General features: G+C 33.6%; 1 protein-coding gene across 1 annotated transcript in view; it reads right to left on the bottom strand.

The window, feature by feature from the left end:
• Window positions 1–9,125, bottom strand: part of LOC106644350 (uncharacterized) — a 350,343-nt gene extending 341,218 nt beyond the window's left edge. Inside the window, exons 1-2 of the mRNA XM_089597345.1 lie at window positions 8,604–9,125; window positions 3,561–3,791 (exon numbers count right to left, since the gene is read on the bottom strand). Coding sequence (XP_089453471.1) covers window positions 3,561–3,791; window positions 8,604–9,015 — 643 coding nt within the window. The 5' untranslated portion in view covers window positions 9,016–9,125. The remainder of the gene's footprint in view (window positions 1–3,560; window positions 3,792–8,603) is intronic.
• Window positions 9,126–12,882: the final 3,757 nt, after the last annotated feature.

Consider the following 12,882-nt stretch of genomic DNA (forward strand, 5'->3'; position numbering starts at 1 on the left):
CATCGTGTTGTTTAAATACGTTCATGATGGTTCTTCATGTATTGAAAAAGCGAAAATTAAGGTAAGATAAAGTAATTAAGGTTTGGATGTTTAAGTAAATATTATTTTAATTTTTCTTCTACGATGGAATACAATATGATAAATAGGACAATGAATTTTTAGAAGTATCTTTAAGTTACTTTTACACTAAAAATATAAAAATCAAATTTAAAATCATACAAACGTAAAAATAACAAATTTATTGAACTTTCTTTAATTTTTAACATTTACGAATTATGCTCAATATCACACAAGAAAAAACATCATAACTAATATTATGTAGAGTTTATCATTACAAATTATAAAAACTAAATTACCATAATCAACTACCAACGTCTAGCTTGTAAAAGTTTTTTAACATACTGTACCGAAAAAAGAAACTTTCCGCTTAATGGAACGAAAATTCCTTCTCCCAGCGCAGAATTTATTAGTGAAAAACAGTATACGCACTACGTTCGGAGGTTAAAAAATGTGTAAGATTTCATTTAAACAACGTGAAGTCTAAGACATTCTTAACCTCAGTCACTAGGTGCATAGTTTACTGTTTGAGACTGTCCCATTTGCTAAAGTTTATTTTTCGTTCGTAGCTGTTAGGTTCGCTCAGCACAGACCTCGGAGAGAATCGATGATTCCTGGTTGAATGCTTAGAATCGAGAAGGTAATAATAGGGTCATTGGTCACCGAGGTTTTCAGCCTTGCGATGAACAACTCTGCTCGTGACGTCTGGCAGTGAATGATTAATATGATTTCGTAGTGCCCGGCTTTATATGGGCTTTTAGTCAACGAATCATTGCCAAAAAGTTTAGTAAAAATGTATTTGTTGGTAAGGTAGTTTAACCTCGGGTGGCCCTTAAAAGAACCGATGAGATTGATGGTTAAGTATCGAACATAAATACTTATAATAGCCCTGAAAAGGGTTAGTAGTGAAACTTATTGTTATTATTGATGATGGAAAGCTGGCTGCGCGTAGCATAACTCTTACCCCCTGAGTCTCTGTGGTATGCAAGGGTATGCTGGAGGGCTGCTGGAGGGGTTTTCGCTGCTGACCAAAAAATTTCTTGTCTTCAAGTCGTTCTCCAGGCCGTTGTGGCTGCTCGAACTCCTCAGGGTTGTTGTTCCTGGCTTATTGTTGTAGCAAAATCTGCTCTGGTAGCCCCAGGTCGGTTGGAAGAATGGCCATTAAATTCCAAAATGCTAGAGCAGATTGTGCTCTGGCTAGAGGTCTCCTGATATTTTACCAGAGACGTTATCGCTTATAACACCTTTTTATTTGTAGCATTCGGTCATCTTAGTGATTCAGTATAAAGTTTAACGTAAGTCGCTTGTCCATTATATAGCAGCATCGTCGGTAGCTGGGATACCCAGCTGCATGACTCCCAGTTCTATGCTTCATGCACTGCCGATGGTTGACTGAGGTGTTCGGTTATTTGCTCGGGAATGTAATAAGTACACTTATGTAATTCTATTGCAGGTATCTTTGATTTCACTTCTACGCCATCTAGCAGATTCTACTGTACTGAAGTTAGAAGCTAGCTTATTTTTACAAATTTTTAAGCTTATTTATTGCCATTGTTATTAATATTTTTAAAATGCAAACTATATTAAAACCATCTAGGTAATGTTAAGAATCAGTATGCAAAATTTCAGCATGATCGGTTGAGTAGATTTCATGGTTAGCGGTTACAACAGTTTTAGTTACTGTGCTTCATGTATTAGTAAGATAAGATAATATAACATCCTGTTTCTAGCTATATTCAGATAGACGAACGAAAAATTTGCTGTGCAATTGTAAAACTTGAATAAATGTATGTAAACATGCAGCAGCAGTATGCATTAGGATAAATATTGGAAGTAATCACACGACCAAAAGAATAGATATAACTTTTTTTTACATATTATAGTGCTTTACGTGTGTGCATGGGTCTCTTGTACATTTTGATTTGATTTGTTTTAGCATAAACAATTGCAGTACCGTTTTTCTATTCGTTTTAGCTTTTTCAGTTGCACAGTTGCGTAATACACAGATATAAAAATAAACAATAGTAACGATGAATACTATAGCTACAATGCAGATGACGAGATTTCTGCGCAAGTTTCTGAAAATCCTGGGACCCCCCGTTTACATGGAGTGAAAAATTACGTGATGAAAACTTTATGATCCAATCAACATGAAGCTATAGAAAGATCTATCGGAAGAGCTGTGCTCTTATTGGTTCACGAAGTTTCCGTTGCGGGATTTTTCACTTCATGTAAACGGGGGGTCCCTTGACTTTATGGAACGGAAATAAGCGCTGGTAAGGGATTTTCTCTGATGTGCTGACGCCAGAGTTCCGTCGCGTAAATTTCCGCAGCGTGTATACGTAGCCTTACAATAAACGGCACTCTAAAATATCATTCAAAGGAATAACTACTAACTATTTTTCCCACGTTTTATATTTCTTTACTTTCTCATAGGTAAGATTTAAAACTTTTTAATACTTAACTTAATGAAAAACTAAGAAACAGAAGTATGCAATTAAAGCTTTACTATGCATGAATTTTTTAGCTTCTGTACGACCGCTCTTTGAATAGACTCTCAGTTAATGGCACTGTCAGCGTTACCTTACCAGCATATAAAAATAGTTAAAAATTAACAAAATAGCATAATAAAATGCTTCAAATATATCTGAAGTTTATTTACAATTAATTAAGTATATTCACTCATCAGATTTAAGAAAAGTTTCAGAGATATCTGGAAATATATCCGAAATGGTAGTTTTTGTACCTGATAGCGCATGTCACCAGGGCAAGCTCCAAACCCAAGAGACATGCAAAGTAGGGCCCGAAGAACTCCTTATGCTTGCCCTGGTTAGATTTGCACCATGTGCTAACCCTATTTTTTCTACTAGGGGTGCACTAAACGTCCAAATGTTTAAAAAAAAAAAATACCAAGAGTTGGAAAAATAAATTTTCATTGTAAATACGCATTTATCTATTGTGGATACCAATTCCGTAGTCCTTAATTTGATTGCTTCAAAACAATGCTTTACTTTTTTCATCTGTACGCACGGGTGTCCAATAAAATGTAGTATTTGGTATACATATAAAAAATTAATTAATGAGTATATCGTATGTAGGCTTAAAACATCAAACACTGAGAGAAGAACTTGTTAGTAATTAACTTCATATGTTAACCATTAACTTACGTATAATATGTATCCCGTGTGGTGCCATCTGACATGGCACAGGTTCAACGTAAAGATGGCATGTTAACTATTAACATGCCATCTGTGTCAGTTAAAACTTAAAAAGTTATAAAGAACACGTAAACTTATTTTCTGTTAACATAATTATACGTTAATAGTAAATACATCCTTCTTTCAGTGCAGTTTAGGGATTTGACAAAGATGTTGAAACAATGGAATTTAGTTTCTTTAAATCACAAGCCCATCTTTTTACCGTCTGATTCTCATGAATGTAAATAAACTAAAATTAAAGTAATATGAATCACGAAAAGTAGGATATCAAGTCAGAAAACTCACCTCTTCCACTTCGACCAATGAACCTGAGGTCGTTGAATTTGGCAACTTGATTCTTCATGAGAGCAGTGGAGTTTCTCAGTTCAGCGCAGCAATTCTCGTCGTTACCGGCGCGCACCGTAACTATAGTACCGTCACCAATTTCGCCGAGTGCGACCACCTTGAAGGCCACCGGTAGCGTCTTATTCGAGCGCCAGTGCGTCGGAAGCTGACTACAGAGGAAGTACGGGGAACCTGTTTAAGTGTAGACAACAACCATTAGTACTGAGCTTATTGTACTTGAAGCCTCTTGTTTTAATATTTTTGTTCGAGGTGTAATGTGTAGGGCTTTACGAGAGCAGGACAAACCAACACTCAAAAACATACTTAGTTGGGATACGAAAATGCTTAAAAATTAATCTTGTCTTGGTCTCAAGTTAAGAGTATCTTTTTTTTTTTTAATTGCATTTTTTGTCATAATTTTAACAAGTTTATATATTATAACAATATTTTTTAGTACAAAACTTTATTAAACCTGCTGTTTCTTTTATTTTACAAGACAAAACATTTTAAAGTTAAGTCGTTTTAGTTTGTTAACATAAAATAGTATTAAAAAATTTACGTTCAATGCTTACTTTAACCATAAAAAAAGTTTACATTAAATGCTTACTTTTACCATAGAAGTTTATTTAAAATAAACATGTATTAAATAGATTCTTAGCCCAATTCATCGAACTGTTCCATGATGTATTGAACATGGAGGATTTGTCAGTTCTCGTGGAATATTTCATTTCCCAAATAGAACGACAACAAACATAAGAACACGGTTGAAAGACAAAATCACGAATTATTATAGTTTGTGTAAGTTCGTAGTCAAAGAGTACTTTAAAAGAAGAAATTTGTGGTGTTCATATTTCAATTGTATCAAAAAGTTACGTTTGTTTCTTTGAAGAATATAATGCTGTTACAATTGAAAAAGTACCCGTTAATTACTGATTTTTCAATTTTTGTATGTTAATAAACATGTATTTTGGAATTATTTTTGTCTTAAATTTACATTTTTGCGTACAGAAAGTTAACAATTCTTATTGTGGAGTTAATATTATTACAAGTGTAAAATTTGTATGATCTGGAAAATGTGACCTTCAAATTATATTATATACTATCTTAAAATTCAAGAAAATATAAAACAACACTAACTTTAGTCGTAATTCTGATGAACTGCTAGTAATGTATGATTAATATGTTGTCAGATGAAAGGAGAGCCTAATATGTTTTTAGAAAATTATTGATTTAAACTGCTCCGTTATTTCATGTAAAAATTAAATGTCAGCCAGCCAATGCTAAAAATTACTAAAACAGTACTTGAGAGGTGCACGAAATACTTTAATCAATGCTTGCTGAAAATAGGTTTAGTAGTTTTTGACGTTTATACATCAATTTTTGTTACTAGTCTCCATTTTTTTGAATAACTTGCGTCTGTAATATCTGTTTCTTAACGGTACCTGTACATAGAAGACCTGTTGTTTGGCAACTGCCAGTCAAAGCCCTGTAATCGGAGATCTAAACAACGTCTTCGTCATCGTGTATACGTGCAACAAAAATAATCTATTTTTTAAATTGTGTTATCAAAGTCAATGGCATCCAAAGTATGAAATTTTTATAAAAATGGCAAGCATCAGTCATTCTAAAAAAGCTTATAAAACTCTTTCGATCATAGAGCCTTGGAGTCAGTACAAGATTGTCACTTGCTCCTTGGGCTATTTGACTTTTTTCCTTGTAAACTTCAGACACCCAGACTCGTTTTACTTTCTTTTTTATTGATCTCGCTACGTTACAATACTTGATAAATGATTTAGAGTCATTTAATTATCCTATTAATTAAAGTGCCTTGGCTTACAGTATTTTCCTTTTTAATTAAAAATAAAATCTTATATGTTTAAGCTTAGATGACGTAAGCGGCATATTTGATTTTTTAGATCCGTTGGTAAAGAAATAAAAAAAAAACTGTCCACCAATAATTATTGAATAGCTAAATTTTTGTACCTAGAATCACATCTTTTTAACTCAAATAGTACCGCCACAGAGACTGGCAGTGGCCAAATAGCAGGTCTTTCATGTACAGGTACCCAGGAATAATTTTAGAAATAAGTTATATTTATGTTTTCACTTTTCACATATAATTATTCAAAATACTCACCCTGGCACTACTGCTTGCCATTTTAAAAAAAATGTCATACTTTGGATCCAATTGACTATGACAACACAATTCAAAAAATAGATTATTTTTGTTGCATGTAAGGCACGACAAATCTACGAAGTACTAGAGGAAAAGTGTTACTTGAATAAAAAGATTAAATTTTAATCCTGCCCAGTAATCATATTTTTTCAAGATATTGTTTTAGATGTTTTGTACACTCCTGATGTCTATTTAAAATACATCCTTAGCAAATTTTACCTCCCAAACTCCCCAAAATGTCTTTTAGATGAACATAAGAAGTCTGCAAGACATATGCAAGAAATTTTGATGAAATATGTTTACAGGATTATTCCATTTTCATATCCAAGAGGGTTTTAGTATTAATATGCTAACTTGAAATTTAAAATTACAAACTTGCATGCTATAAAACATTTTTTCTATTTTTTTTTTTATACTTTTTTGTTGTTAATTGTATTATTTCATCATTATAGACATTGGTGAACACGAAAAAGGATATTTTTAAAGGATTAAAAATTTTCGTATTAAATACTTGTCTAAGAACGTAATGTACTTAAAGATGTAAATCGATTTTTTCCAAGTAAATCATTGAAAAAGCACTATACGTAATAACTTACTTAAGAAGGTTTAGGAGTAATAATAAAATGCAGAGATCACGATGTTGAGTTCTTTTAGATAGTCTAGAATACATAGAACTTACATAAATTTTAAATTTTTATGATAGGTCATTTTTAAAAGAGTTATACAAATGATAATATTATGTGATCGACGTAGGCTCTTGTGGGACGTAACCTCTTCGTCTCACTCACATGGATAAAAATTGTTGATAAACGCAAAGACATTAAACGAAATCCACCTGTGAATTAATTGCTGCTCAATAACTCAGTAAGCAAAACTTTGAGGCATCTCAACGTCAAACGTAAGTAAAATATTAAGTTTGTTGGGTACGATAAGGGGTGTGCTGTAAGGGGGGCCAAGCTCTGTGGACAGAGAGGACTCCCCCTTCCTCTCCATTTTAAATGATACTCCTAAACCTCCTCAACAAAAGTTTTGTTTTAATGAGCTCTACAAATTTTGTACTTAACACGTTGTTGCAGAATTTGAATTTATTTCTGCAACATGCAAAAACGTGTTTTTCGCTGTTTTCATATTTATTTTGCATCATAGAGCGTTTGCATTGGGATCTAGAAAAAAATATATGATACAAAATAGTTGCATTGTAACAAGATCTACAACTTTGTTTGACAAACGACGTAATTTTTAGAAGTAATCTCTTCCGTGGCAAGTATACACACCCGAAGACCTTGCCAACGAAAAACCTTAGAAACGTGAGTTCTTGTATCGAAAGAAGGGGGGGGGAGCGAAAAAAAGAGAGAGATAAAAGTAGGAAGAGCTAAAATTTCTCCCTACTATTGTCTCCCAACTCTAGTCTCCCAATTATTGTCACGGCTCATAAGAGGTCTATGTCGACCACTCTCGAATGTTGTTTCTGCGTAATGCAACGGATGAGCAGACTTCTTCTGAAGTCATTATGAAGAGAGAGGGGTACAACTCTCATTATAAGAGGTAACGTGTGCCCGGGGGCCACTTAAGTATTAGACTCAGTGCACCCGAGCTTAATTGGTAGGGTCAATGTGAGTGGGAGGACTTGTATTACAAAATAAAGAGAATTTGCGCACATAAATGTGTCCTAGAAAAAAAGAGATATGTATTTTATCCTGTAGTTGGAGTTTAGAGGAACTTTTTGTACAGTGTGGTTCCACGAATTCGTGGATGCATGTAGAAGTGCACTAGCATCTGAGCAGTCGTCACATCATTTTTTGAAAAATAAATGTATAAATACGGAATTATAATCGAAATGTACTCAGAATACATCATATCACTAGAACTCTTTCTTAGAGTTGATTTTTTGAACAATAATTATGTTAATGGGTAAAAAAAATGTTTATAATACATTACCTATAAGTGCTTTAGCTGCATACAAGCTAATTGGAAATAAGTTTGTATCTTTTCAAGGGGTTTGGAAGGAAAGCCGCGAAACTGGTTGGCGTTATCAGTGTCAGTATTGTAACACTATTTAATTTACTAATTTATTGGCCACTTTTTTTTATAACTCAGTTACAAGAAAGGTTATAAGATGGATAGAGCGAAATAAACCTAATTTTAGGTTTGTTTAAAATGAGCCACAGCTAGCAGCAAAAAGTGATGAGATGTTTATAAACCGTAGATTAATTTATTGTGGAAACTTTAACCACATTTTAAGATAGTACAAGATATATTTTGAAGTATTTTGACAAATTTTTGAAACATCTTGACTTATATTTCATTTCATTACATCAGTTAACTTCTTAAGACTTGATTATTATTAAACTTAAGTTTGACGCTCTTTTTAAAGGAGATAATGACACCCTAAAGCAACTTTTTTGAATCCATATTCACTTTGTTCTAGTTTGGCAGCATCATAATCGTAGGGATTAAAAAATATTTTTATTTGCAATTGTTCTAGCATCAAGTAAAATTGGTTAAAAAGCTTTTGATATCTTACGATTCGGGAAATCAATATCTTCAAGTATGTTAAATTTGAATAATATTTTTTTTCATTCTTATCCTTACTCTACTTTTTAAATGGGATCGACAAATAATTCGTTTTTTTTTTTTTTTCATGTATAAACGACTTCTATCAAGCTACCAAAGATATGGATACAAAAATAACAGTCAAACAGTAGGCTCATTCAATTTTACGTATGATTTAATTAATGAAATCATTAAAATCGGTAAAAAATCTTTTACAGAGTGGCTAGTTACTTTTTTTTTGAATAATTAAAAAAATAAGGATTAGACACACAAACCTGTTCTGACCAGCTCACCAGGATGCTCGGCCTGTGCCTCACCAACGAGCCTTTCAGTCCACCATAGTTCTCCGACCGCCGCAGCCTCACTCATTTCGCCAGCGTTACCCGCCGGCCCCGGTTCTGCTATCTCTTTCACCGTAGATTGCTGATGCTGCTGCTGTTGTTCTTGATGTTGCACCTGTTCTTGGTCGTAATTTCCCTGCTGTTGTTGTTCTAGTTGCTGCTGCTGCTGCTGTTGTTGTTGGTCGTGGTGGCTATCAAGCGGTATGAGTGTTTGTTGCTCGTGACGAGTTAAATGATGTTGGCCAAGCTGGTGATGGTTTTGATGGTGACGGGAATGCCGGGGCTGCTGCTGCTGTTGAGGGTAGCCCAAAGCGCTGCAGCTTACCGAGCCCACCGGCAGATGCATCCCATTGGCCAATGAATCACGATTGTTCGATCGGTACTTCGTTTAACGGTACAAACAAAGATTTGAGGCAGCAATCGGTAAACGTTTACTTCTGTTTTGGGCTTTTTTATTGTTTGCCGTCTGTTTTAATAAACACTTTTTTCGAGCTTTACTTAACTGCGAAGAGTACAGATTTTGAAATTTACTGAGTCCTTTTTTTTAAATCTTTTTGAAGTGTACTTATCACTATCAATGATCTTTTTAAAGGTCTATGGTGATTTTTCGGTATTCCTGATTTAAAAAATCGTACGTAGAGGAATGAGTAATAACAACTTAATACCGATTTCGAGAGTTTGTGCTCTTTCAATCTTATGTTTTTGTCTTTTTACCATTATCTTACAAACTATTTGTGCTTTATTTAAAAAAAAAATTTATTTTTGTTGTTTGAGCTAGATGAAATGCATTACACACTACACTTTATTCCATTGTGCTCACTCTAGTCTATTAAATATTCTTACTTCGTCTTCATTGAACTTGATCTTCTAATAATTGCACTCCTTTCTACTTACGAATCAATCAATGTTACCGTTAATTGTTAAATTTACAACAATTTCTTATTTACAGTAACTGTAGTTTTGAATAAAGAAATTAAAAGCTTAGTTACGCAAGTGCATCGTAAATGTGCTTTTTTCCGTATTCACAAGTATCCATTTACCAAAAGCACAAAAAAAATGCAATTTATTTTTGCACACACTTGCGTACTCTTCTCACTTAAGATAACACTAAATGGTACCCACCCTACCAAAGCGCAACATCAACAGGTTCTTACTTGCGCTGCGCGGCATCACGTACTCGTTGCTTGACAGCTGACACTTTTCACTCGTTTCTCTTCTTTCGTTAAAATACATGATCTAACCCATAATCACACAATTTTTCCATAAAAATCATGAGAACTAGATTCTTTCTTAAGCCAGAAATACATCATTGTCAAAACTTGTTTAGGAACATTCTACCTATTAGGATTAATTAGTAACACTCAAAGTTCTTGAAAAGCGCAACTCAAACTCTGAGCAGTAAACTCAAAACTCAGATCCTTATCACATCGTACCACCATTCTCACAAGACTCACCGAGCAAAAAAACATAAACGTAATTAAAAAAAACCTGAAGTACGTAACCAATCTGTATTTAAATACCGATCACGAAACTTGCGTTTACAACGGCAATGACACATAAGAGTAGTACGAGCGCGTGGCGCGAACGCGTCATTCGAGCTTGGTGGCTCGCGACGTAATGCCCGCACCTCACGGCTAGGTACCCACACACTCATAAAGGTAATCTCTCTTGCTGTGCTTTGCGGAGCCACGAGCCAGAGGTAGGTTCCCTCTCTCTTGTGCAATCCCGCGCTCTTGGCTATGCATGTATGCATACAATGCTACACTCTTTCCTTCTTTCTCACGTGCGCCGGAGGCCCCCGATCCGTGTATCGTATTACAACATAGCAAGGATCATGGACTCAAATTTACCATGCTATACTATACGGTAGGTGCGCCTACTGTCGACCGAGATTTTTGATTGAGCTAAGATTTTTCTTAGTCCACTGTTAAAAATTTGCTTTAATTTGAGATTTGATTTTGGGTATCGTGACTTGAATGTTATTGTATAGAAAATTCAAGAAAAGCGTCATTAACTAGATATTGATGATAAAAGTAGGAGTGTTTATTCTAATTGGATTTATTAAAACAGTCAACAAATTTAAGGCTAAGTAGAGTTGATCATATAAACGGTAATTGGTGTTGAAACTAATTGATGGTACCTTAAATCGCAATAGTTATGATATTCGAAGGAAAGACCAGTCTTCAAACGAATCGGTATTTTTACAAAAACATTTATTATTGATATGGACAACTATGGACTGTACTCTTTTACGTGGTTTTTACGGTATTTTTTTTGCTCTATATCTATGTCTTCTGCTGGATAGAAATCAAATAGAAGTTCTCAGTTGATATTTCATTTTTAATGATTTATGTCCAAGTTCAGTTTCAACATAATTTACATAATTTATCAAAACAAAACACATATGTGCGAAGCTGCTCCATAAATTTTTAACACTAAAATAACATTTTTCACGTTCACATGTACGTATATTGCACAAGAAGAACTTCAGAGCACGACTGTCATGCACGCATTTTGCACGCATCCCTAATTTTTTTAAATTTATTCTCTTTAGTCTAGCAGTATTACGTCTGCTTCCACTTATGAACTGACGGTCATCTTGTAAAATAGCACGTATTTTTTCCTCATGTGCAGCTAATTTTGAACGAGGCATTGATCCTCTTGCTGTAGGATCATTACTATTTTGGGAAGTGATATTTTGTTTGTACATTTTATACATATACGAGAAATCACCTTAAATTTACTTTTCGGCATATTACTCATAAAATTAAGTTAATTACAGAGTTTGTATACGATATTTTTTGTAGACTTGACAAAGTTGGGCAATTTTTGTAACATTTCTATCATACATACGAGGATAAATCTTTTTTTTTATATTTTAATTTATTAAGATAAACATTGATTTCACGACTTCACGACGAGTATAAAGTTGTCGAAAGTTACGTATTCAAACGTTGATGGTGTAGTGAGATTTTCAAAACAAATACTCAGTTCTGTGGCTATACACTTTTACACATCACCTTAATAAAGTTGTTTATACTACTAGCTTACCAATACAGCAAATAACAGAGAATGAAAAGTAAAATGTCAATGAATAATCCTGGTAAAAATTATGTAGCAGAGATTGTTTTAAACTATCTAGTGTACGTTCCAAATGTATTAAAAAAAAAAAAAAAAAAGGAAGAAAAAAAACTAATGAAACATGAAAACTCTGGCACTAAATTTCATTTCAGAAATATTTAAATATTTTTTTAGCATTCCACGATATCTCCAGAATATTAATCATTTCTTGTTTCTCGCAAAAATTTCACTCGACAAAAAAAAACAGAAAAACTGATTACGGCTCCTCTAAACCAGGATCAGTACTCCTTTCTGTAATTGTTATAAAAAAACAGCTATTCTTTAATTAATCAATAAAAATCTTGTCAACAAATGAAATAAAATAATAAAGTAAAAAAAAAAGTTGAGCAGCCGAAATAGGAAGAACAGTTGAAACGCGAATATTTTGGGCCGGTCAGCTTATCGACTACTTTCCCACGACTGGGGCCAATATATCTCACGCTGACGACTGTTTTTGATATGATAAGCTCGGTCCCTCTTTTTCCATTACAGCATTGATTCATAAGCTTTGTTATACACGTATTTGTGTGAATTCATGTAGTTATATCTAATGCGGAAAAGAAGCAGAAAATCAGTAATTGATCTAGCGTGGGACTATACTGTAATCAGCTGAGCTGTGGGAGTATAGTTTCAAATGGATCTTTTTACATATGTATGTTAGCTTATCATTTTTAAAACTTTTTATAAAAGGAAACAATTCATTATCAATAATAATGAAGCACCTAGTCACAGTGCCTCGTGAAAGGAAGCCTGCGTAGCCTAGGAATCTCAGTTCTCAATAGATCATTCATAAATCAATATTTTAAATTATGTATAACAGGAAAATAATCCTGCTTTAAGAACATTTATGCATGCACATCATAATGGTCAATATATCTCTAGAGTTCACAACAATTAATTTTAAAATATTATAATAATGTTCATTCAATTTGTTTAATGAAAATAGGATATGCATTAATTTTTGTTTACAACAGTCATAGTAAAAGATATTCTAATTATGGTTGCAAATCTTGCAAATCTGTTTATCCTCAACAAATTTTTTCTCATAAGATTCTTATTAAAAAAGACAATATTAGACTTGCAAAGGACAGAT

The sequence above is a fragment of the Copidosoma floridanum genome, unplaced genomic scaffold, assembly GCF_036245765.1.
Source record: "Copidosoma floridanum isolate Cflo_tuat_1 unplaced genomic scaffold, Cflo_Japanese_pri ptg000032l, whole genome shotgun sequence".
In the NCBI taxonomy this organism is placed as follows: domain Eukaryota; kingdom Metazoa; phylum Arthropoda; class Insecta; order Hymenoptera; family Encyrtidae; genus Copidosoma; species Copidosoma floridanum.